Source organism: Mizuhopecten yessoensis, unplaced genomic scaffold (genome assembly GCF_002113885.1).
Source record: "Mizuhopecten yessoensis strain PY_sf001 unplaced genomic scaffold, ASM211388v2 scaffold1883, whole genome shotgun sequence".
Lineage (NCBI taxonomy): Eukaryota > Metazoa > Mollusca > Bivalvia > Pectinida > Pectinidae > Mizuhopecten > Mizuhopecten yessoensis.
In genome coordinates this window covers 407,610-434,351 of record NW_018404269.1, presented here as the reverse complement: position 1 = coordinate 434,351, position 26,742 = coordinate 407,610, and the positions used below count along the sequence as shown (strand labels likewise).

The 26,742-nt window shown below is 35.1% G+C and overlaps 3 protein-coding genes across 3 annotated transcripts; 2 read left to right on the top strand and 1 right to left on the bottom strand.

The window, feature by feature from the left end:
* Positions 1–456: 456 nt before the first annotated feature.
* On the top strand, positions 457–4,031 carry LOC110441670 (failed axon connections homolog). The gene is made up of 6 exons (XM_021484879.1): positions 457–477; positions 1,008–1,210; positions 1,381–1,458; positions 1,715–1,833; positions 2,914–3,030; positions 3,940–4,031. Exons 1-6 carry the CDS (start codon positions 457–459, stop codon positions 4,029–4,031), a joined length of 630 nt encoding a protein of 209 aa, XP_021340554.1.
* Positions 4,032–4,732: 701 nt separating this feature from the next.
* Positions 4,733–12,751, bottom strand: LOC110442098 (beta-lactamase domain-containing protein 2-like). The gene is made up of 8 exons (XM_021485538.1): positions 12,103–12,751; positions 10,504–10,695; positions 9,814–9,913; positions 9,465–9,570; positions 8,864–8,986; positions 7,511–7,698; positions 5,542–5,787; positions 4,733–4,939 (listed from the first exon to the last, which is right to left on the bottom strand). The coding sequence occupies exons 1-8, from the start codon at positions 12,243–12,245 to the stop codon at positions 4,748–4,750; spliced, it is 1,290 nt and encodes a 429-aa protein (XP_021341213.1). The 5' UTR covers positions 12,246–12,751; the 3' UTR covers positions 4,733–4,747.
* Positions 12,752–12,813: 62 nt separating this feature from the next.
* On the top strand, positions 12,814–26,485 carry LOC110441940 (sec1 family domain-containing protein 2-like). The gene is made up of 16 exons (XM_021485259.1): positions 12,814–12,966; positions 14,772–14,966; positions 16,669–16,902; positions 17,452–17,595; positions 17,943–18,020; positions 18,342–18,473; positions 19,367–19,539; positions 19,987–20,083; positions 20,675–20,802; positions 21,075–21,290; positions 21,735–21,831; positions 22,835–22,898; positions 23,146–23,248; positions 24,105–24,260; positions 24,900–25,032; positions 25,725–26,485. Exons 2-16 carry the CDS (start codon positions 14,793–14,795, stop codon positions 25,806–25,808), a joined length of 2,013 nt encoding a protein of 670 aa, XP_021340934.1. The 5' UTR covers positions 12,814–12,966; positions 14,772–14,792; the 3' UTR covers positions 25,809–26,485.
* Positions 26,486–26,742: the final 257 nt, after the last annotated feature.

The following is a 26,742-nucleotide window of genomic DNA, read 5'->3' as shown; positions in this document are numbered from 1 at the left end:
AACGAAAAGTCTAACCAAGATAAGAGAAAAGGGAGTATAGATCATAGCGACCTGCCTCGGATATTTCTGTATTATAACCTCATGATATTTCCACATCTGAGGTTTGGTGAATGATGGACTTTTAGTGTTAGAGTGACTTATATTTAGTTAAACAGAAATACAAAGTCTAACCAAGCCAGCATACATACGTGCGTACACACAATTAAAGGCAAACATTTATATTAATCCATCATATTACGGGGGCATAAGAAAGTCAATGATAAGAGTCAATCTCTCAATCTATTGGGAGACAGACTTTCTCATTACTTTAGGAAATGCTTTTTATTGTGAGGCGTGTTGATCGTTTCCAACAGGAAGGTATACCCCCGGGATACCATTGTTATCCATCAGATAGGACGTGGTCCGCACGTGCCCAGTCTCACGCCCTTTGTCATTAAGTTATAGACGTACTTCCGGATGGAAGGCATTCCCTACCAGGTACGTATTGATAACGGTATTGCTTTAGAACGGGTTGTTAGACCACACGAATTACATTTCCATACAATGGTGTCAACACAGCATAAGTTCAAAGTTAAGTCAGCATTATATCATAACTATTATTAAACTTTTCCATTCTGTTGATTCGTCTATAAGGTATACATAGTGAGAAATTTGAGGAAAACATGTTCTTATTTCTGAAACACACAATTGTCATGCTGTTGTTGTTTGAATTTATTTCTGTCACAATGAGTGTTTCTAATCTAGAAGAATTTAAGTAGAAAGGTTGACAAACTTTGATATACAGACTGCTATTTCTGCTGAAATACTATTTCAGTGACCATGCGACCCTACCTAAAATAACGAAATTGCAATTTTGTATTTGTTGATATACCATTAGCCGTACCACTACGGACGTGCAATTGATTGATGCCGCTTTGTGGAAAAGCAGTATCGTACTATGCATGAGATTATAGTCATTCGGTTTGGGTTAATGCAAGCATTTCTTCTCAAGCATGTACCTGTTGTAGGTCGAACATAAACTGTTCAGAGTGAGCCGAAAAACCGGAAAAATCCCGTTTATAGATTACAATGGAGAAGAAGTGTCAGATAGCGAGTATATTCTGGAGTTCTTGAGTAAAGAGAAAAACTTCGACCTGCACAGAGGCCTCACGCAGGAACAGATCGGAATCGGCAGGGCCTTCCAGAAAATGGCAGAGGAAAATACTTACTGGTAGGCTAGAATTATCTTATCTTGTACCTCAAGTGAAAATCTCGTCAGGTGACAGTGATGCCCTCGGGTTGACTCAAGTCACTGTCGCCCTCTAATGATTGTAGTCTTTTACAGTATGATTCCAGGTCTGATCGCAGATTGTCATATCGATATGATTTCATATGTTTCAGGTGCTTTATGGCAGATCGATTGGTTCTTGACGAAAACAACATAGGCTTGAAGGAGCTTAAAGTTCCTCGCATCTTCTGGTATTGTACAAGATGGAAATTATGTCGAGTTCAGGTTAAATGAATAATGACGAAATTCAGTAACAAATTTCAATTTAATACTAGCATAAAAGTATAGTTTATCTGCAACAGAAATGACATTTTTTTGTGAAATTACATGTTACTGAAAGTTAAAACACTTTGACAAAATGTACATGAAATGAAACAAAGATTCCGGGATGATATTCAGTTGACCAAACAGATGATACTTTACATGTTTTTGCTCCAATGCTGTTAGGCGGTTATATAAAAGCAAAGTGTGGAAACAGCTGTATGCGCAAGGTATCGGACGCCATCCACCCGAGAAAATTCGTCACATTATGTCAGGAGATCTTAAGGCGCTGTCTGACTACCTAGGTAAGGACTTACGTAACCTCAGAGATTAAACACAACAAAACATGTTACATGTATCAGAGACCACATTCACGAACTCCATAGAGTGGTCTCAATACAAGTGATCTTTTGATGGAGTAGGTCTTTCGAGCAGTTAGGTTTGGTTTACATTTGTTTAACGTCCTATTAACAGCTCATGTCATATAAGGACGTGCCCCATGTGTGTAGTGTATGCATGCATGCGTGTGTGTATGTAGGAGACGGCGGGGTATGTTGGTGTTTTGCCTCCTTGTGATAGCGCGGATCTGATGCCGACGTTATAGTGCTATCTCACTGAAATGCCATGGCGATGGCACCCAGCACAATATTCCGCCCGGTCACATTATACTGACATCGGGTGAACCAATTGTTACCATTCCCCTATATTCCGAACGTTAAGCAGGGAATAACAACTACCATTTTAAGGACTTTGGTATGTCCCGTACGCGTCCTGGGGACAGAACCCACTGCCATTCAAGTCAAAAGCGAGGTGTTACCAAGCAAGGCGCTAGGAAATAAAAGGTAGTTAGAAGTAGAAAGAAAGATAAAGATCCCAATTATTTCAATGGGTGCAGCAGATTTATTTTGGTCCATTTTGTGTCCCCAAGCAGAGGACACCAAAGCAAATCCCTAATTATGCAGGGGTTCCCATACATTAGTCACCTCCTACGATACATGAAGTGGGTAACAGCATTGTAATCTTTTCCCGAGATCCCCACCTGCAGGGGTGTTTTCGAGCAGAGTTGACTAAATACACATTTCAAAGAGCTCTACAATGTATCTGCCGAACGATTAAGTAGATTTTAGCAGCACACCGGAACTACATGACCAGCAGTTTTCAATCTACGACTGGTGCGATTTAATGCTTGCAAAATCTAAAAAAAGTGCTTGAAATTTCCTTTACTGAAACGATATCACTGGTCATAATCATATTTTGTAAACAGTATGACCAATCTGTATGAAAGTGCAAGCAATATGTCGATGGTTTGTTGAACAGTACTAGTTACATGATCTGTAATCCTTCGTTACAATAATGCATTTTGTTGAATTTTTATATCTTTTTAGGATCTAAGAAGTTCCTGTTCGGTGACAAAGCGTGCAAGTTCGACTGTGCTATTTTCGGAATTCTGGCAGAGATCAGATGGGCGTCATTTGGCGGACTTGGACCATTTGTCATAAAAGGTTAAGTTTACATCCATTCTCCCTTTTGAAACTTTATTGCGTGCGTTAAATAATTGTAAAGCTTACATCTAGTAATGTTTCTTTGGCAGTATTGTATTTTTCTCGGTTAAATTGACCAGGGTATTGTAGTTAAAATTACATCCCATTTACCTCCGGAAACTCAATTTTTTGATTTGGCTACCACAGACTCTTTGTCTTTAAATTAATAACCCCGAAACACATCTACAGTATGGCATTAATTAATGTATACTTCACTCTAAACATTACAACTTTAATTTCTCCTAGATTGTTAAAACAATTCCTGAAAATGTTTGAACAGACAAGCACAGACCTTTCGACTCTTTATCATAACCTTGATATTTGGTGTATGAAATCAACACGACAAAACATTTTCATGATAAATCAATGTATGCAGGTGCCCGTGAAAAAACATAACTCGTTTAGGAATTCAAGTCTAGCTCACAAGTGGGGGACCAATTACAGCAAAATTTCGTTATGTTGCCACAATTTGCCAGAGACATTTTAACGTTTTAAAGGATTTTAGCTGTATACATTAAGGTAAATATATAATGGAACCGTTAAAATTAAAAAGGGATATTGAAATATGTTTGTAAAAATCAAGTTGGCAAAAGTACCGGTGGGCATCATATTGATGTTCATAACTGTAAAGACTATTTTCTTCTTCATAACCATCAATAACTTTTTCTTTCCGAATACCTGTTTTACATTGGAAAACAACACTTTCTAAGCTGTTATAAAAAAATACAGTTTCATGTCAATATGTTCTATGCAACTTTCCGACACTTGCAGGAGGTACTTGCCAGCACCGTCGTCGTGGTGTTTACCTTTTTATCAAGTATTATATCTGTAATGGTTTTATATCGGACATGTTGGATTATTTACCTACAGAGTATCCTAACCTATGCGACTACTGTGAACGAATGAAGGAAACGTTCTGGCCGGACTGGGAGGAGATGATACAGACAGACTGTACGAAATAGGCTGGACCTCCCGGCAGGATAATAACTGGACAACTCCTATTGGACCAACATGGACCTTGGCTATAGTTCTCTCACATAGAGAAGAAATACAATTTTAGGATGCAAAGACATAGGTTCCTCCGCAAGTGATTGCTGGTGATATTGCTTACAGCACAAGAGTATATTTTAAGAAATTAAAACAATGAAAATCAACTTGAGATGAGGAACCTATATATATATTTGTACAGTAAAGTTAATATTACTTACAGATGTACGTGTGTACATATGCATGGGCTAAGCACCATGGTTATATACCAATAGCGTATTGTCTATGTGTGCATGCTTAAATTGTTATCACTTAGCACTATTTTGATTGAATATCATATATAATTTAAATCTGTCAATCCATTAACACTTGTTACACCATATTCTACTATCTCCAGCAAGGCCATGAAATGCAAAAAAAACACCAAAAAACATTGTTCCAGGGATAATCACCTACCATAGTTAGTTCAAACATGTTTGTTTGTTCTTAAGGAGTAATTTTTATTTTATTTCATTTAAAGGAAGAGTTGGCAGACAGACGACGTCAGATGCATAGCGGAATGCTATATGCACGGACATAAGCTCTCTTGATCTATAATTAGGAGATCTAAATCTTTCTTCCTGTCTCTTTACTATAAATAACGAAGATTTTTGAAAAGAAAATGTCAAAACAAGAACAATGTTTTTGTCATTTAATCAGCATATCTTTTGGAATGTTTATGAAGACAGTTGTAAGTGGCCTTTTGTAAGGCTAGGTACTTAGGATCATCTCCAAAGGAGTATTCGGAGAGATGATTAGTGATGTAGGCTAGACCTAGGTGGTTTGCCACGTCAGCATTAGCCATCTGTCCACCATAACCCGTGTGTCCAATCACCTTGCCGCCCTGAAAACACATGGTCAAAGTCAATAAAACAACGGTTATGCACCATGAATAACATTTTAATAAAACAACAATAAACAAAATGTGAATGATGGTATTAACATTTGTTGAGATTTAATCTATGAATTTTAAATCATATGTACATTATTGAAAACATTCATGCATATGTGTCGAAAAAGTGATATCTCTGGTCTAATAAATGTTTCTTTGACAATGCATGAAATAGTTACGAACAAATGTGTAGGGTTCCGAAAAGAGTTTGTCTTGCAATTTTCTTGAAGTTGACCGAGCAGTGCTATGATCAAAAAGGTTTTACTGTAGAATTAGTAACAAATGGTTGTTTAAATTAAGTCTTACGATCAAGTTTTCAATATAAAATATATGTTCATCTCAATAAATCATGTTTACCTAAAACAATAATATTGATAATGAATACAAATATCATATCTTACACTGACATCATTCAACTTTATGCCATCAGAAATTCTAGGAGTCCATAAGTTCACACCTAATTTGTAATCATAAAAATAGACTTATTTAGATAGCTAATTAGTATACACACATCCTCTTTGTAATGTAATGAAAATATTTACAACTCAAATTACCTGTGGATTATCAAAGAAGATGAGGCCAAGTCCATATGTAGCAGGCCTATGTAAATCTAGGCTGAGTTTAGAGACAACCGGTTTATTCAAAACATGGATCATTTCTTGTGAGATCATCTGCTTTCCATTGATCTGTCCACCATTAGCCAGAATTCCGTACAGTTTGGCTAGTGAGCGAGCATTACCGTGACCCATGACGGACACAAGTGGGACCTGACGAATCTCAGGGTTCCTTAACATGGCAATCTATTGGACAAACAAACAGGAGCTGAACAACTACCATACTAATGTATCTTCGTGTTTTATCTCATTCATTTCCGAGTTCACTCTCTTGTTATATAATGTCAATTTTCTGCAAATAAGTTAACAAATGGAATCAATTTTCAAAAAACAAATCTACCTTAGTAAAATGTCTAAAAAAGACAAGCTACAAATTGTTTTTATACCTTGATTTATAACAATTAGTCAGAGACGATAATCTGCAATTTTTTCAGGAACCAATGATAGGTTAGCGTGGTCTGGCTATCAGTCTCTGTGATTTGACTTTATTTAAGTGAGTATACAAGCTAACTTTGGATTTGTTCGAGTTCACAGACAAGAATATAAATCAATGAAACCATATTGGCTAAAAGCCAATATAATGACCGTTGCTATTGGGTAATATCAAATTGCAACAGAAACTAAAAGTAAAATTATTTTTTTCTTCAGTTTAACCCTTTCACCCCTATGTAACTTTAGTAGACTCTACCATGCATTGATCTGAATGAGTCTATTATGGTCTACAGTGGTGAAAGGGTTAACAAACGTTGTAGAAATCTGAAAACTATTTGTGAGGTTATTATATGAATTTGTGTTACACAACACCTAAATCACAAAATCAATATCAATAAACTTCTTGTAAATAAAATAAAAATATGAGTTTGCCAATACCGTACAATTCTCATGGCATTTTAAAATAATCTTATTGATTATCAACAGCAGAAAAAAAGTTCAATTTGGTATATTTTTTGTTATCTGAGAAGACTACATCTTTCATAATCAAAAGAAATGTTTTTTTTTCTTCAATTTTTAGATTTGCCCTTTTACTTACTTCATAGTAACATTTTTAGCCAGTGCAAAATGAGCTTTACATTGATACATAAGTTAGTTTAGCAAACACATTTTACACTTTTTAAATAAAATGTATTAGAATTATAACAAGAGGCCCATGGGCCTTAACGGTCACCTGAGTCCTACAGTATTCATTTTTGTTGTTGAAATATGTACCAATTTGAGTACCAGTTTGTCAGGACCATGAGCTGATCATTCCTAGACCGATTTTCAGTTAGATCGGCCTATTAGAACTTGTTTTTAAGTTTGAAATAGGAATTTCAAAATAGCGGCCATGGCAGCCAAATTGTATTTCTGATTGACCTGAAAAATAACAAAACTTCGTCAGGACCATGAGTCGATCATTCCTACAAAGTTTCAGTTCAATCAGCCAAGTAGAACTTGACTTTAAGTTTGAAATAGTTTTTCAAAATGGCGGCCGTGGCGGCCATATTGGATTTCTGATCGACCCGAAAAATAAAAATTTAACACTTGGTCAGGGAGATGTCAGTAACCTTCCCATGAAATATTAATGAAATCCCTTTGCCAGACATTCAGCTTAAGTTGAAAATGTAAAATGTTAATGGACGATGGACGACGGACGAAGACGGATAGCAATAGGTCACTTGAGCTAAAGCTCAGGTGACCTAAAAATAGCTTTAAATTGCACTATTTTACTAGTGAAAATAAGACAAACAGTGTTGTGAACATTTATAGCTACCAGCTATTAATACCAGAGAACTATTAACAATAAACTCATTCACCCCTGAAGACACTTTTGAACTCTTCCAATTCAAAGGTTGGAATAGCTCATTATGAAATTTCAGGGGTTGAATGAGTTAATAAAGAAAATAATAGAAATTTTCAATATAAAACCCACTTTTTTAGTCTCCTTTATAGCAGACATACTAGTCAGTACTAGTGAGTTGGGCTGGATCATTCTCAACAACACATCCCAGTACGAAGGCATGAAGAGGAACTTGAAGATCAGGTTTTTAACATCGAGGGATGTAAAAGGTGCAAACCGATAGTCCTCTGATTTCTTTGATCCAATAGAGAAGTCTATATCTGTAATTTTAAACAAGACAAAACACTTCTATTTAATGATATACAGATACTTTCTTAATATTAGATATGTACTTATGAATAGAAAATTGGTTTTGTATCACAAATCTTCTTTGATTAAAAACAATGTTTGTGCACTTTCTTAAATGCAGTTTTTCTGTCGATATTATCGTAAAATTATTAAATTTATCATATAACAATATGTTCTTAAGAGTTTTGTAACTATCGTAGTATGTAGTGGCATGTAATATGAGCTATTCATTTGTGCCATAGAGGTTCAAATCTATTCAACAAATTTCGGTCAAATTTCCTTCAGTCATACTGTGACCATACAACTTGTTATTGCCGTATCACAAGTCAGTGAACTAAGTAGAGGACAGCTGAGCCATTTTTCAAGCCAAGTGTATGGTAAGATACTGAAATAGTCTTTATTTTTGGAGAACCTAATTTTCAAGGATCTCTTTTGTCTGAATGAGATAAATTAGCTAATACCTTTTTTTGGGATGTCACCAAATATTTCGCCAATATTTAATATTTACATTGTACATCACATTTTGAGCTTAATTTTAGAGATCCCAATAAAAATATTCCTTAATACTTGTGGTGGTATGCATCTCCTTAATTGACCTAAATAGTTACATGTAATAGGACACTTAGCCCTATAAAACCAAACCAGAACTAAATTTGTGATATTCAAGTGTCTATATCATTCATGCAAACAGCAACACTGGGACAGACTAGCTAACATATTCATGTAAGTATTTGTTCAGGATGTCAAGTTATGCAAGGTGCAAAAAAAACACCAAAATGACATAGATTATATTGTATTCACAGCTCAATAAATGCAAATTTTCTGGAAGTGTTTATATAAGGACTTGCAGATTTTTTTTTTAAAGTTGGTTTCAATGGGATTTAACAAGTGAAGGGAGATAATTCCTGAATTTAGTTTTCACTACAGTGTATTTGCTATGCTAAAATTCCAATGTAGTACACTAACAACTCCAGGAGCCTTTTGACATTTCAAGAGACAAACAAAATGAGAATATTTTTCATCATAAGAGATCAAACATTTTGTGTGAAGTCCAAAAACATGTACCATCTGAGTATTTGAGAACTATATTGATGCAGGCATTCTCATTTAACATTATCGGACTTTTGTCATACTTACTGAATGGATTCGCAATATCTTCCTCAAACATTTGTTTCACTGATCGACCTTGGGGATCAATCTTAGGCAGCAAACGATCAAGGTATAGACCATAGGTGATGGCATGGTACACAACACCTGAACCTACAAATACATTTTCTGATAATTCACAACCCTTCAAATACATAACTCTAAAACAATATCCAAAACTTTACAAATACCTTCATATACACAGTCATACAAATTCCTCACAAACACATATTCCTACATATATCAGGTACACAATTTGATAAACAAAATGTCTTACCCCTACAAAACCTTCTTGACATACCAGGAATATAACAGGGATCAAATATATGCTGAAAATTGTAAAATACACCGGTTGACCATTGAACATGTTTCACTTTCTGTTACAATAATCTGGAGAACTGGGAAGGCTACTTTTGTCACATGTAAATGGATGGGAGTATATACATGTATATAGGAATTGCATGTCAATAGTTAGAGGTATTAATTGAGTCACTCAGGTCAGCTCACATGCTTTATACTTTCTATATCTTCGTTAGGTTACTCTTTTTCCTTTCTATATTTTCTGTTAGTACCGGTTTGTTTTCATTTATACCTGGCTTTATTGTTGGTGTTTGATTTTCCAGGAATCGCTCCAACCTCTCCGGGTCCGAGATTAACCAATGTAGAGGGACTGTTTCATTGGTTGTAACAAGGCCTGCCTAAAATAGATTTTGTAACGGGAACTACATTTAATTACAGTCATATTTTGCTATATTTTAGCCATGAGTTTCTAATCACATTTGACAAATCAGTTTCTTAAAGGAAAATAGAAAACAAATCTCATGATTTTATTCTACCTTAATTCCCGAGTTCTTAATTTACAACTGTCACTTGATTGGTTAGGTTGTACGTACCTTTAAATCACAACAATATCATACATTTTTATATTTTCAGTTTATTACCTGATGACTCAGTAGCATTTCGACAGTGATATTCTCTTTTCCATTTTTGGCAAAGCCAGGCCAATAATATGAAACCAACTTCTGGTAGTCTAGGAATCCTCTGAAACAGACAAAAATGAAGTTCTACAACAACAACAAAATAATTTAACTTGTATTTAATGGTTTATCCTTAGTATTACCTTGAATTTGAACAACATTTCCTGTGCAAGTTACAAGCTGCTTATCTGGTAATGTGATATCGAATATATGACAAATACAGTTGTTTGGGTGGCCTGCCATCACTGTCAGCAAGCTACAGGCTAGATAACATTACCCTACATATTATGGTACAAAGAGTAATTTCAATATTTTCACTTATTTAGCCCAGACCAGTGATGTTTAATGTGGGCCAATTATTTTAGTGAAACAATCCTGAAAACCATTACTTTTAAAAGACCAAGAATCATTGCTCTGCTAATATGCTGCAAAAAGTATAAGACCAATGTAACCTAGAAAGTAGGTCAAGGCCATTCATTTGAGCATCATTTATAGTCGGAGGCAAAAAGTTGCTAATGTAGGTTTTTTTTCTCTCAAGAAAGTAGATGATGAACAGTTGGATGGGTAATGAACGCTGGCTAACGCTGAACCTTTGGATGCTCAAGTTCATGATTACTATGGCCTTAGACTAGTCAGGTAATTAAAAATTAATACTTGTCAGCAAGCATAGCTGCTACAATGGCGGCAACTCCTTTGGTGCAGGAAAAGACCAGTGTCATTGTGTCGTTTCTCCAACGCTGCTCAGACTCCTGGTCAACATATCCACCCCACATATCCACCACAGGCTTCCCACGGTAGTAAACAGCAAACGATGCTCCCTTCTCACTGCCATCCTCAACCAGCTTTCTGAATATGTACAATTTAGACAGTGATTATTTTCTAAACTAGAAAACAAGGGTTTGGAAATAACTGTGGATTTTCAATAGACAATAAGTCTACAGAACCAAGAAATGTCATGACCCAAGTTGGTTTTCAATAGACAAATTCTGTAATCCAGTATTATCAATATGTAACACACATTGTACAATGTATATGATTAGTGCACATGGTTGATGATATCAAAATGACATATTTAAGAAACCTGAATGTTACAATTTATTTCATCTCTAATTAATTAAGCTCAATCCTGCTCAACTTGTAGCTCAACAGGGTTGAGAGTCGCATCGATGTCTTAACATCCTGGCACTATCTCATCGTCATGTTCCTGATATCAATCCTTATGTTCATCATCCTCACTTATTCAGGAATGTACAAATATTTAAGAAAATGTTTGTAAAACACACATGTACATATATACCCAACCCTTCTTCGGTGGAATTCAGAGATATATCATTCTATGGAAACTGAGATAATACTAAGTTTAACCCAAGTCCCTTAAAAGGATACAGGTAATATAGGTTACAGTGACCTACATTTGATAATTACTTGTGAGGTACTCTTTAGATGACATTGATGTTCATATACACATGAATGGTATAGTGTTTGGGCGAGTGTGTATGTACATGTATACGTAGCGACTGATGTTGCATTTGGTCATGGCCAGTAGTTTTCTTAGCAATGGAGCTACATATGCACACACCAATATTTTGGGTGGATGAGCCTTTACAACAGACATTTATCAGTCAGAATGTTTAAGTCTGGTGTCAGGGCCAGAGGAAACTAGTGATCGGGCTACCAATATTCTTACCCTCTAATCATCCGCGATAAGTAATGCTCATTTCGTGAGGAAAAAATACAGATACAGATACAACATAAAGCTGACATAAAATACCCTTTCCACTATATATTTTAATGATGGATGGGCGTGTAGTCCAAACCAAATGACTATCAACCTTTTTGATGGAGAAGATATTTTTTTAAAGAAGATAGTAAGTTTTTTCAGACAAGGTGCATAATTAACCCGAAAATTAGATTAAACGTTTAATGGTATTGCGCTTACATATGCAGATAATGTTATATACAAGTCCACCAGGATGCTTGGAGGTATAAGGTATTGTTAGCCCAATTGCGAGTTTCCTCTGGCCCGGACACCAGACTTGGACATTCTGACAGATAAACGTCTGTTGGGCCCAGCCCACACCAGACATCTATCTGTCAAAATGTCCAAGTCTGGTGTCAGGGCCAGAGGAAACTCGGGTTAGATATTGGGATGACCATCCTTCCTCAGGGCCTTTACAAATGGAGTAAAGTTATCCATTACCTACAAATTGACAATACAAATAAGGCGATTAACTTTGAAGTTACTGTCATTACCTGAACACATTGGCAACCTCTCTGAAATCAGGGTGAAAATTTCCTTCAACAACAGGTGGCAAAGAGGTCCTAAAATAATTGGGTATCTTATAACAGAGAACTCCCAAGAAAACCAGAATGACAGACTGAATCAGCCAGCCCATCGTCCCCTAAGAAGAGTTTGTCGCCAGCTATCAGAAATCCGATGCAAACTCGCACGATGATAACAATATTGATAACGTTACTTGCTTATATGTACATAGTGTATTGTGCGAGATTATAAAATTCACGAACTGTATCGAACCCACAACAAGCGATCACAGTCAGATTATGATGGTATTCCTCCTCCATGGTAGGCCTACAACACTCCCTTGTTTTGCTTCGGAAGCTAGATACCAATGAATTAGCAGCAGCCTGTTCAGTGTTGTTGTAACTGAGATACCAATTGTATTTTTGCAGAGACGTATAACGTATAACGATCGATATTCGACTCAGATCGACTCTGGTACTTGTCAAGATGTACAATTTGACACAAACATTGCATTATAAACATATTTTCAGCACGGCTAAGATATTCGTTGCGATCTGTAGGTAAAAGTTGTCTCAAATAATCTCTGACTCGACCCAACGAATGATTCTTTCATGTTTACGCGGACTTCCAGTACCAAAACGTTGAAGAGTTCTAACAACGTCACTCGGAACTCCTCGGGTGCTTCCTTCCTCGCAGGGGAGTCACCCGAGGTTTGCCGACTGCTTACGTGCTACTTACTTCCGGTTAACGTAGCAGACAACTGCTGCAATGTAAAATCTAGCATAGGCCAATTTTATTTGACAATTTTGGTGATGTATTAAATGTGAAGATCATCGGTTATAATATTGTAACAAGTAAGTATTAACGAGATATTGATCAAACTGTCATCGTGTTAAAGTGTATTGAACAGGTTCAGATAGTTGTGATACACTCTGCTTGAGCTATTTTCTCAGATTTCAATTTTCATTAAATTAAACTAAAGTCGAATAAAACAATAAGGTTTATGGTAACTTACAAATTACATTTCCCTCCCGTTTCATATAAAGTCCTGTAAATACACGAGTATAGTTTTAGTCTATGACATTTGTCAAGACCTACTCGTGCTAGGGATCATTAAGTGTTTCAAGATTGCTAGAGCTTGAGGGGATACCTACCAATCTTTACCCGATTGACAGTGTGTGTTACCTGGTGAAACTAATATCATTATCAAATACAGAGAGGAACTTATGAAATTTAATATTCAATTCTTAATATGATTTCAATTCACTCTGTTCTCCATTATTGACATTAAGAGAAGAATGAGTTAACATTGATTTTAACAATGCTTTAAGCATTTTTTTGCTAAATTGAAGTTCAATTTCACAAAAGTAAAAACGTGAAATAATATGTAGAATATGTTTTAGACATGTGAATCAATATTCATCAAATCCAGCAATATGTTTTGAACAATGTTTTTATGTTGTGTATATTTACTTCATGTAATGGTAAATGTATGATGGGAGAAAGCTATATGTATGATACGTTGTAACAACTTTTACCCAATCCATTGTTCAATTTTATTTGTCAATAAAATGTGATTAAAGAATATAGACAATGGTATCTACAGAAGAAAAAAAAATGAAAAATTCCGAAACGACTTTTGACATGACTTTCGTCTTGTTACCGAAACGACCTGTTACTGAAACAACCTAACACAAGAGGAAATTTGGACTATATATGTTGTAGATGTTTGCTATCTGTTAAAATGTCTGAAGTCTGGGGTCAAGGGTCAGAGGAAACTGGGGCTAGATTATATAGAACACCTGGGTTTTTGAGACAATGATGATTAGATAGCATTAAGTTAGCATTACTGATTATAATAAGTAAATTGGAACGCCCAAACATGCTTATATTAACTTACATGTACTACTGTTCAAAAACCCACTAAAAGTTACTACAGTCACTCAAAATTTCAACCACCTGATAAGTCATATTCTAAGACGGGTTAGACCCTAATTAAAAATAGAACTTATATATATGTAATTAGATTTGAGTATTTTGAACTTGTTTTTAACTAAGTCAGTAATAAAGCATTAAGGCAAATGTCTTCATAAAAATAAGTCACCAGACTTTAAATTGTAACATGTCAATGTCTTTTTCGACCCAACTGAGTGCTACCAAATGACATATCATCTTAAGTTCATTCACATACCTAGGTAATACCAAGCTTATTTTCTCTTTTACTAGGTATTGAGACGTATACTGACCTCAAATCAAGATAGATGCATGTTGCCTTGCGAAACCAGTTAATCATAGTAAAATCCACTTATATATTTGACCAGATTATAAATAGGAAAACAAAGGCTATGTTATTATGCAATCTTGATCGATAGATGAACTTTAGATGATGTGTCATTTCATAAAATTCTGTGATGTTATAAATGCACTGGATATGTTAAAGTTATGTACATTAAAACTGAAAGTGTTATAATGTTTATAATTTGTATTTATACCAATATCAAATGTTACAAAAGGACACGTTATGTAAAGTTTATGTATTTATTACAGTCATAAGGCCTGTGATTGCTTTTTATACGTATATTATTGAAATCTGATCTGACATTATTAATTAATTTGCATTATTGTAACTGTAACTTGAAAAATATAAGTTTTGTTGTAGTTTTGTTCTGGTCCTGTCCCGATGAGGTCCTTACACCAAAGCTCTGTGTCCCTGTGGCAGAAGATATGCCAGAAGGTGAACAGAGCAGTAGTTTTTGCTGATGATGCAGTTGCTGAGAACCTACATTGGAATGGAGGCTTGGCACTTTTGCTGGAGGCTGGAGCCATCAATGTTAAAGAATTCTCTTCATTTGAGGTGGTTATATGACATCATAAGGAAAGAGTAGTGTGGCCTTTATAGAGCTTAAATCATAATATAAAATATTAACTACATTCTGCCAACTTTTATGCGCCCGTCAAATTTGACGGTAGTATTATGGTATGACGTTGTCCGTCCGTCTGTCCATCCGGCGTAAACTTTTGTTTGTCCGGCAATCTCCTCCTGCATTTTTCAACCAATCTCTTTGAAACTTGGTATACATTATAATCATGATATAAAGTTGTGTCTCCCTTAAAAGAATTTCGATTCAACAATTTTTTCAAAAGTAATTACCCTTTGTTCATTTCAGTATTTGTTTTTTTTGTCCGGAGATCTATACTCCTACATTTCTTGACGGATTTCTTTGAAACTTAGTAGGCTGAATAATCATGATATGTTGTTGTTTTCTTGATGAAATTTCCATGGAGGATATTAAAGGTGCTAGCATTTAAAGCATAAAAATGTGTGTATGTACACTCTATGAACAATTTTTAGGTCACCTGCCCGAAGGGCAAGTGAGCTTATGCCATGGCGCAGCGTCCGTCCGGCGTCCGTCCGGCGTCCGTCTGTTCGTCCATCAACTTTTCCTTTAAAACGCTACTTGTCCTGAACGGCCAAGTAGCTTTGGACTAAATTTAGTCGGGAACATCCTTAGGCCAAGGGGACTCAATTTTGTATAAACGGTGGGTGTGGTCCCCCTGGTAGCTTTGGACTAAATTTAGTCGGGAACATCCTTAGGCCAAGGGGACTCAATTTTGTATAAACGGTGGGTGTGGTCCCCCTGGTAGCTTTGGACTAAATTTAGTCGGGAACATCCTTAGGCCAAGGGGACTCAATTTTGTATAAACGGTGGGTGTGGTCCCCCTGGGGGCAGAGAGGTGGGGCCCAATAGGGGAAATAGAGGTAAAACTTTTAAAATCCTTCTTCTACCATAGGGATTAAGGGAATTTCTCCCAATTTAAGCTGGAGCATCCTTGAACGGTGAGTTTGGACCCCCTGGGGGCAGAGTTGCGGGGCCCAATAGGGAAAATAGAGGTAAAAAACTTTGGAATCCTTTCTCCTACAGTATGAATAAAGGGATTTTATATCCTAATTTGGTCTGGAGCATCTTTGGGCCAAGGGGACTCAATTTTGTATAAAAGTTGCGGGGCCCAATAGGGAAATTAGAGGTTTAAACTTTTTAAATCTTTCTTCTTCTGTACCACTGGAGGGATTTAATGTAATAAGAATAATTTCCCATGATGCCTTATTATCCAGGTGAGCGATACATGCCCTCTGGGCCTCTTGTTAAAATAACACTTTCAGATTGCATCTTTTGAGTCATCAGATCATAGAAAATAGGAATTGTTTAGCAGTTTCACAGTTTGAAAATACTCCATTTTAGGGTCCAAAATCGAGAGTCTCCCTCCAAAATAGGGATAGTTTGTAAAACAAATTAAATCTTGTTCATTAAAAACTGTCTATTAGTATCAATTTGTATTACGCTTTAAGTGATTTCTGCTATGATTGCTGAAGTGATAAATAGCATACTTCATTTCTTTATTATATTTCAATTGTGTAATTTCCTTGATTAAATGATAACAAAAAAAGATGATACAAATCAAGCTTTTAATTAACATTCTAGCAAATCTCTCCATATTTTTGATAATTTAGTTATTTCATACACATACAGTGTTGTGATTTTTTATTTATATTTCAGAGCGTTGATCAAACATGTAAGAAGGCGGTGTTCATTGTGAGTTCACTGCTACAGGAAGTCACTAGCCGGGTCATTCAGAACATTATTGAGGCCAGCAAGCTCCAATATGTGGTGGTTATCACTACTGTGAGTCCGTGTGTCCACCTATTTAGTCGGACTGGGACTTTTGATGGAGATGAAAATCTGGTCTTTGAACGATTTGAAGAGAGCGTACTGGAGTGGATGGGAAATATGGTATTAAACATTTAATCAAAAGTAATTTTCAAACTAGCAGAGCCATTAATAAGGAGAAAGGAACGTGTATTGAAATATTATCATAGCAAAACAAACATATTTGCAAAATTCCTGTCAAGGTCATCAGGTCGAGTGTGTTGAATAAATAATAAATCAATGAATTAATAAATTGAAACATTTTTTTACATAACTGCAACCATTATATACTTTGAGTGATACTATCTGCATTGCGCTGTACCTTGTTGGGGGTAATGGCTATGGAATATATTTAAAAAAAAATGATCTTGACTCTTTTTGAAGGTCAAGTGTCATACATGTATGTAATCTACGTACCAAAAACTTCAAATATCTTCTCCTTCAGAAACCTGATGTTCAGAGTCACCATATTTGTGCTGTTGTTTGCTTGGGAAAACTAAGGTCTAATGTTCAAATAAATGACTTACACAATGTCAGATAAAATGCATCTTTTCATCCTGAAGTTATATATCTTACTCTGTTGTATTACATCCTGAAGTTATATATCTTACTCTGTTGTACTACTGTAAACAGAACTACACAGCAGAAGTAAGCTATGTGCCCCTGTTTGCCAGCTGCCTGACTCCTGGCCTATTTGTGACGCCCTCCTTTAGCAGGTTGTTCCCTCTGATGTCTTCAGATCTTCCTCGGCTGTCACTGCAGTACAAGTCTGTGCGGGTAAGTACCATTTCATATGTCTACTGTTGCTCAATTGATCTGCATACAGGCTGTTGTTACATGCTGCACTTTGTTTATTTATGAATATAATATAAAACACTCTCCACACATTTGCATAAATAACAGCCAAATCATCCTCATTTGTATCAGTCACTAAATTTGTAAATTCATGAATGAATTAAAAGTACTGGTTTTCAATGGTTCAACAAGATGGTGCTAGGCTATAGGTATAATTATGAATCAAAGCTATACTGTTCTCTGTTAAGTTAAATTACAGTGACATATAACATACCTTTTATTCTACATTTTATTTCCACCATAAAACCTTATACTTTTTATGTTTCAAGGGAGACAATAAGAACTTTTCCAATTTGAAAGATGTTGAAGCAGCTCACCTGCCTAAGTCATTACAAGTTATGTACAAGGTAGGTTTTTGTCTCTACATCAGAATAACACAGGAATGATACATTGTACAATCTTAATGATTGAACGAGTGTAATGAGAACTACAGTGCAAACATGTCAAATTAACTGCAAAAAAATCTATATTGTAGTTGTATATGTACCATGTCCATGTACAATATTAATTACAAATAGTTTACTTGAAAAATCTGTATTAGATACATGGATGAAAAGTGAATGGATATCAATTAATCTGCACAGAAAACCTCATAATGTTATCAGTTTAAGTGAAGCCAATTAGGAGAATTTGATTGTTTAGCCTCTGTGTTTGTGTGTATACGGTAGATGCTGGTTGGCAGTATAGACAGTATGCTGGGTGAGCTAAATGTCCAAGAGGACTGCTTTTTTGTCGGTCAGACCAGTAAGATTTTGGCGACAGAATTGGCTAGCTATCCTCCAGCAAAACTCAGACGCAAGGTATGGACATGATATCCGTGACATGAAGCATTTTAATAATAATAAAAATGAATTGTTCTAGATTTATGTAAAAACATCAAATATTGAAAAGTTTAGAAATCGACCGCATCAAATAGACATCCTCAAGTCTTGAGTGACTAATGGGTTCTTAACTTTGAAGACAAAAAGTGTTTAATCCCCTTAACACTGCAAGTAACATTTATGATGTGCAGAATTTTTATTTTTAAAAATCTATCAAAGAAAAACTGATTACACTGTACATAGTCAGTAAATCAACACACATGACCCATGTGTACTTGTGTGGTAGTTAGTAATTATTTCATGCATGCACAAGTTAAAAATTTCCTTTATTGACTTTTGCATCCTGAAAGTTAAGGACTTTTTCAAAAATGGAGCCTGAACATGTAACGTTCCTTCATAAACAATAATAAAACATTAAACGTGCAGAAATATTGGTTTTATGCTTGATTTGGTAGAAATAACTAGCTACAATGATTTATATGTAAAGATACATACAATGTAAGTAGATTATCTCAAATGAGTCTCTTAATAACATTTGGATTTAAAAGTTGGTTTGAATGGAAACAAGTATCGGATTCAATTTATTACTTACTACATTGGTAATCAAAATCAGAATTTAAAAATTAGTGAAGTAACATCAGAGTTTAAAATTTAAATTGACTTCAAAAACCTCAAAGTAGCGCATACACTACCATTGTTGCTATTACTCTGAATCACCAATGTTACACATGTAGCATGGTTCTTTGTGACATAAAAATGTATTGTATTACGTTTGTTACTATACATATAACTGTGATTGTGTTAATCATTACTCCACATATGTATATTCATTTTACTTGTTTTAGAATGATGAATTCATTTGACTTTTTCAGTCTGCACAAACCAAGGTTTCTTTGCTGTTGATTGATCGTCATCTTGATTTGATGACGCCATGTCAACACCAACCCGAGGTCCTGATGGACAAAGTAACCAGCACGTTGTCACGGTTACCGGGCCACCATAATGATGTCTGTGTGGACATGACACCTTTGTGTCATGTCACTAGGTAGGTTTTCAGCCTTTCACAGAAATCAAGTGGCATTATCATTCTTCTGTGATCACACTCCTACATCACCATTAGGTAGATGTATCTGGGCAGACCTGCAGTTTTGTATGCTTAATCTTTTTCTTTTCTTATACAATGTACTTAATAAACAACAGTTTTCTACTATTTCACCCTAAATTAAGTTATAGTGTATTATAAAATTATAAATAAAACATGAGCATGATGATATTTATTCTTTTTCAAGATTTAATGCTTTTTGATTGATAATCAAATTCCTTCTTTTATGAAATCTGTTGTCAGCAGTGCATGATAGAATCATTATATGACAGACTTGATTGACTTCTATGGTTTGATAATAAAAATTCAGCCATCAAAATAAATTAACAAAAAGAAGGAAAATACACTTTGTTCAGACTGACAGGCTCATTTACATTTTCTTTATTGTAGTGAATCTAAGGAAGTGATAGCCCCTGGAAGTTTGGCAGGATGTAAAGGGCAGATAACTCAAGCACATCTTTTGCCTCTTCTCAACTCTAAAGTCAAGGTATCAAGTAAACCACATAGGCATATTATTATTTTTACCTCTATTAAGCAGCACAAAGGGCCCAGTCCATATGAAGCTATCAAAAAGGGGACTGGGTTCATCAAATCTTAAATCATTGTACCACACTGCTTCTGATTCATATACGTTTGTGGGGGAAAAATCCCGGGGCTTTTATTAGACCCTTTAGAGAATATTTTTTTGACCCCCCAAAATCAGCTTTGACACTTTGGTATGAATGGACATGTCTAGCTGACGTGCACATGTTTGACCATAATTTTAAGTAAAATATTATTTGACTTGTTATAAGGGTCAACTGAATAAAAATCTCATTTGTAAAACTTATTTAATAAAAAGGTGTACTTTATATTTGACATGGAATTTTCACTAGTAAAGAATAGACTATTAGGCTACATTTCATATCAATAAAATGTGTAAAAATGGACAAATTGGTATTTTTTTGGATTGAATCTTTACATGATTTCACCAGGAAAACATGTTTATTTCGGTTAAATGGAAGGAAAAAGATTTAAATGTAGAAAAGTATGATCATTATATGTATGTTGATAAATGAATTGAGCTGACTTCCAACAGGAGGGGCTAATGGAGGTCAATAGATCACTTGTAGAATCTGCCTCTACAGAAAAGCTACCCCTCAAATTATCAGGAAAACCTGGCCGTGTCACAGCAGAACAACTGGATAATACCCTTCAGCTGTTTAAGTAAGTTTATCTCATATCATCAAAGTTTTATTCCATAACAAGCACATTATATAAGCTGATTATTTTGATACAAAAACTGAAATCTTTGTAATTCCATATATATTGCCCACATATCCTGTTTGACACATATATATAATATCGTTGTATGTAATGCAGCAAAGATGTTAAGTTTTAATTGCATTAGAATTAAGTAAAGCTTTTTCGTCCCGAAAAAGATTGTAATCAAAATGTTTGAATACAATTTCTAAATAAACTTGTTTCTTATCATGCAGAGGAAACTATAAAGCAATCTCAAATCATCTAGAAACAGTTCAGGTTGCCATGGCTACGTGTCAATGTTTGAAGAGTTCTCGAAATAAGGAGTTGGATCTACTGGGGTCATCCGAGAAGCTGATGATACAGAGTGTGGGGAGTGAGGAGGGTCAAGGACCATTGTCTGTCCTACTGAGTAGTCTGGAGACCACACAGGACAAGTCACCAGAGGAACTGTAGGTCACATTTAATATTGTTTACAATACATGGAAGTGTAACTTACAGTAGGCACATTATCTAAGGTCCCTACCTACAGCTGACTGGCATTGGCTCTCCTCCCTCTATATTTTATATTTGAGGTTCTGATTCTATTGCGCAAATAAAGTATATGTGAATGTTAATAATATGTTTTAATACCATACTCACAAATTGATATGTTATACAAATTTAAAATGGTTAGTCACTAGTCAGCTGATCTATGCAATGGATTTTAAAAATAGGCTAAAGAATAAACGGTAATGTTCAAATTTCATTCATGCCTGACTTTTAACAGTCAAAATATCATTTCTAAAAAAAAAGTGTTATGCCTGTTCTCATACGATGATAGATGCACTTACTTTTTTTTATTGAAATGATAATGTATATAACCTGAGCTTGTTGTATCTATTACTGTTGCACAGGTGCCAGTCCCTGGATAGTGTTTTGACACAGGTTGTGTATGTCTACTCTCTATTGGAGGAAGATGCTCACTACAGTGATATGGAGCATGCTATCAAGGTAAAAAGATATTGGGGACTCTAAGTGGAAGTCAACAGATTCTGTTACCTACAAATATAAAGCTTAACCACTAGTAATGAGATTTCTAATTAGTCCCCCACCAGGAACCCGCGGGGGCTATAGGTTTGCACTCCGTCCTGCCGTCCTTCATTCCGTCCGAGAAGTTTGTCCAGGATATATCTTCTCTACTCTTTCACCTGGAGCAACCAGATTTGGTGTACACTACAAGGACATCTTGGGATGGCCGAGTACAGAGTGCAAGAAGAAGGTCACTATGACCTGTCCTATGCCTTGACCTTTGACCTTAACTTTCGAAAAAGTTTGTCGAGGGCATATCTTCTATACTATTTCACCTAGAGTAACCAGATTTGGTGTGCAAAAACATCTTGGGATGGTAGAGTGCCAAAAGTAGGTCACTGTGACAAACAACCTGACCTTTGACCTTTACTTTTGAAAATGTTTGTCTGGGGCTTATCTTCTATACTATTTCACCTGGGGTAACCAGATTTTGTGTACAAGGGCATCTTTGGATGGAAGAGTGCAAGAATTAGATCACTGTGACCTATGACTTGACCTTCGTCCTTTACTTCTTAAAATGTTTGTCTGGGCATATCATTTATACCATTTTACCTGGAGTATCCATATTTGGTGTCCATGGACATCTTGGGATGGAAGAGTGCAAGAAGAAGGTCCCTATGACATGAACTTTGACCTTTACTTCTGAAAATGTTTGTCAGGGGCATATCTTCTATACTATTTCACCTGGAGTAACCAGATTTGGTGTACAAAGGACATTTTGGGATGGCGGAGTGCAAGAAGTAGGTCACTATGACCTCACTGTGACCTATGCTTCCTCACATAAATGTACTGTTTGTTTATTATAATAATCATTACCGGTGGGGGACTATGAATTGCCTTGCAATACTTTGCCTTGTTACTTTGTGTAATTGTTTTTTCTTTTTACAATTTACTGTACATGCTATAACTCTTGTCCTATTAATAGGAGTTACTGGTGAAGAGTATAGTGAAGGGAAAGGATTATCTACCCAAAATGACGAAGACCTTGGGTAAGTGATAAACATTCTACAGGTTGAAAATATTTGATTTGTATTCAAATAAGTAGAGTTTACTTTGTAATCTTCAACACTCGTATCAATTAAACATCTTAATCTATTTGTCAGTTTTAAGGTAGATATGTTGATTTACAAATAATGGAATATTTCCATTCATTCCAAATGTTGAAAGACTCTTCAGTTTATACAAAAACCTCCCTCAGTATCAGCTATATGTTTATTGAATGACTTGTTTGGCCAGTGGGAGACCTAGTGACAGAGGAGATAGTATCTGCCATCCTAGATGACATGTTTGGTAAGCTAAAGGCAGTGAGCTCAGCCAGACAACATTTAAAACATCTATGGTAAGTGTATCTATAATAACCGATTTAAAATATTTCCTTTCCTTAGCAACAACATAACTACATCATTGAGTTGGTTACCCTTGTATATTGACTTCAACAATGTTCGATGGATTTGAATGCACCTGAAACAGTGTCACATTTCTGGCTCCAACATGTTCAGGGATACATTACTGTCATTTCCAGCTGAATTGGTAGGTCTTCCATTGGTTACTTGTTACGTGAGCATATTCTTTTTGCATGACAATAATTTTTGACATAAAATGTACTTTCTATTTTTACTATGTGTAATAGTTATTCTAACTCTGTATAAATGATCCTTTTATGGTCCTGAATAGGTTTTGTTTTTGGGTTGATTTAGAAATCCCAAGATGACCACTCCTGTATCTCTTTCATAATCTATGAGGCCAGTAGAAGCTTACTATATTTTAATCAGAACCAGGTTCTAATTAAAAAAAAAAAAATTGCCACTCTGTCCCTTAGATTAGCTGAGACATTTCCGACAAAGTCCCAATTTAACGAGATACATGTAAATTGTAACCTTTCATTCCCCTCTGACCAAGTGATGTTATTGTGGATTCTTTTGGGTAATAAAAAATCTGAGATGGCCATCATGATCTCCTGTAATTTAAACATTACAACGTGTTGCCAAGCTACAGGTGATTGCTACAGGTCTGATGGACCTCATTTTTAGTATTATTACCTTTCTTTGAGTTGAGATTTTTAAACTTAGTCTTATACCCTCTGTTTTTGATTACTTGCCTGTGAGTATGTCAAAATTTAACAGACAATCCTTGGTCCAAAGTGGAATTCTTTTACGATTCTCATGAATTTACCTATTGTTTGTTCCTATTTGCAGTTGTATAGTTGATCCTAGCACAACTCTCAGTCCTGCGAAGGGCAACCCATTGTTAAAACAGCTGATGGATTTGACGTTTGACAGTACTAAAGGAGACATTCAAGATATTGAATATATATCAAGTGGATTTACAGATCTTTTAAAATCTGGATTAAGGTAAGAATTTAATATCAAAACCCTAGCAGAAACAAAACAAAACAAATACTTATTAAAGTGCTTTAAACTTACATTTTAATAATAAGTTAGAATTTTTTTAATTCATGACATGAATAAAAATTATTAAAACATAGATACATGCATTTTGCAATGCTCTGGTCTCACATTTTGTATGATGTGTGATAATATATATTAGCTAGGGATAAGATTGTTTACTTCTGTGTAATCAGAAAGTGGTGTATACTTGGTTTATGTCTTCGGTTCCATATGGTACATGCAACTGTTTCCGCAGTAAAATACCATGAAAATGGCTGGACCGAAACATGTTCATTTAAATGTTATCTGGTATAAACTCTTTAGAACATAGGCAAAGCCTTAAAACTATTCTGGTCAGCTTGATTTCAGACTCTTTAGAACGGTAGCAAAACCAAAACCTTGCAACAACAAGAAGCATAGCTGTTTCTCCAGTAAAGATAGGAAAATAGAGGAACCCTAACATTTTCGTATATGTTTATTTTTGTAATTTTGCTATTAGACTATTGAGAATGGTGGAAATGCCTAAAACTAATCTGCTAATCTCTTATGAACTCTTTAGAACGGTAGCAAAACATAAACCTTATCTGGTAATCTTGATTTCAGACTCTTCAGAACAGTGGCAAAGCCCAAACCTAGTGACAACAAGGTGCTGATTGTGTTTGTGGTTGGAGGTATCACAGCAACAGAGGCAAAACTGATCAAGGATGCCGTCACTTCTCATCATAGTGATACACAGGTAAAAGCTTATTAGTTTTGAAAGATGTTGTTACAGGGATTTTGCTGCACTAGACAATACCATATATTTCTGTAAATGTTAAAGTAATGCAGTTTGCTTCAAGTCTTGATATTATTTTGGTTGTGTTGTGTTAATTGATGTTTCAATTTCATAAGTTTAAGGTAAATGAATGGCTGTAATCTCATCTTTATCTGTAAGAGATGTTTGTTATTGTACATGTATCAGTTTGATGATCGCTTATTTTGCTATTAACTCATTCACCCCTTAAGACACATTTGAACTCTATCAATTCAAAGGTTGGAGTAGCTCATTGTGAAATTTTAGGGGTGAATGAGTTTTAACACCAACCATAAATGCCCGGTCTAGTTATTTTGTTTTATAAAAAAATCTACACAAAAAAATCTATTATATGTGGGATGTTTTTGCATTTTAGTTGAGAAATTAAAAAACGAAATTATAGACTTGAAGTCGACTTTTTTCCCCTATTTGAAAAAATAATGAAGGCAAAATACAATCACAATTTTAAGTTCACCTACTGATTTTGAAGATTTTTTATTACCTGATAAATGATATAAGATATTTTTAGTGTCAAAAATTAAATAAAAAGAAACTACATGTACATGTCATAAGCCACGCTATTGTTGTTGACTCGTTATCTGTTTGTTGACATTATTTTAATTCACTTCTTACAGGTGATAGTAGGTAGTACACAACTCTCCCAACCTGAAGACATTGTGGAGGCACTTTTATGTCAAGACAACTTGAACCTTGACTGATAAAAATCTGGTGCTTTAGGATATTTTCAACGAGTTTAGTGCAATAGAGGTAGATGAGTTCATATCTGGTATTTATTAACTGTGGAAGAAAATTCAAATTCTACCCCAAGGAAACAAACGATCTCTGATATACTGTATATTCAAATAATGGAAATTTAATTTAGACATGTTTCACTTGAAAAATGTAAAACTATTTACATTATTTTTGTATTGGTCGTTGTATTCGCGATTCCACTATGCATGGATCGTTTCATTCATGTGAGGGAACTGTTAGTTAAAGATAACGATATTGTTAATGTGTGCTATTCAAAACATTTATGAGGTATTTGGCAAATTTGTCCATGAAAGAAAAGATGTTACAAGAGCTTTGGTAAATCTTAACAAATAATGGTATAACGGGATTTTTGTGATGTACAAGTTGAATGTGTTTATTATTGAATCAGATACGTAATTTATGATGAACGCATTGTTATAATGAAATGGTAAGGACAGTCTATACAACTTGGTGCCTATAAACAATCGATTTTTGAGAGAAAGCAAGTCGAAAAGATACATATATAAATACAATCATGTTAAACTGTCAAAAAATAAATTTTGAAAAAATAAGATTTCTTTGTCTTATTGTTATACAGGGTGATACTCGATTCATGTTTAACAAACAGGAAGGGACTGCTTAGGAAAGCTTTGAAGTTTGATTTTTCTGTGCAACAAACTAAATTTAAGTAAAAAAAGCAAGCCATAAAGAATTCTGCTGATTAGAAAAGTCGAAAAGGTAGACCTCTTGTGTTAGAACAAAGACAGTGAAATCTCAACCTGTTGGTAAGATTTTCGAAGTTTTGCCCGAGGCTTTGTCGTTTAAGAAACTTGAAAAATCTCATCCGGAGTGTTGAGACTTGTTTGTCTAATCCGGAGTGTTGAGATTTCTTTGTCTACC

What these genes read in the sequence shown, in the direction of transcription:
- LOC110442098 (XM_021485538.1), bottom strand. Translation starts at nt 12,245, where the DNA reads ATGGGCTGGCTGATTCAGTCTGTCATTCTGGTTTTCTTGGGAGTTCTC. An exon ending in GCAGCTATGCTTGCTGACAA is followed by an intron (nt 9,914 to 10,503) that starts GTATTAATTTTT and finishes TGTCTGTTTCAG; the next exon opens with AGGATTCCTAGACTACCAGA. An exon ending in TCTTCTTTGATAATCCACAG is followed by an intron (nt 4,940 to 5,541) that starts GTAATTTGAGTT and finishes ATGTGTTTTCAG; the next exon opens with GGCGGCAAGGTGATTGGACA.
- LOC110441670 (XM_021484879.1), top strand. Translation starts at nt 457, where the DNA reads ATGGAAGGCATTCCCTACCAG. An exon ending in TGGAAGGCATTCCCTACCAG is followed by an intron (nt 478 to 1,007) that starts GTACGTATTGAT and finishes TACCTGTTGTAG; the next exon opens with GTCGAACATAAACTGTTCAG. An exon ending in GCAGAGGAAAATACTTACTG is followed by an intron (nt 1,211 to 1,380) that starts GTAGGCTAGAAT and finishes CATATGTTTCAG; the next exon opens with GTGCTTTATGGCAGATCGAT.
- LOC110441940 (XM_021485259.1), top strand. Translation starts at nt 14,793, where the DNA reads ATGAGGTCCTTACACCAAAGCTCTGTGTCCCTGTGGCAGAAGATATGC. An exon ending in CTTTTAAAATCTGGATTAAG is followed by an intron (nt 24,261 to 24,899) that starts GTAAGAATTTAA and finishes TCTTGATTTCAG; the next exon opens with ACTCTTCAGAACAGTGGCAA. An exon ending in CTCATCATAGTGATACACAG is followed by an intron (nt 25,033 to 25,724) that starts GTAAAAGCTTAT and finishes CACTTCTTACAG; the next exon opens with GTGATAGTAGGTAGTACACA.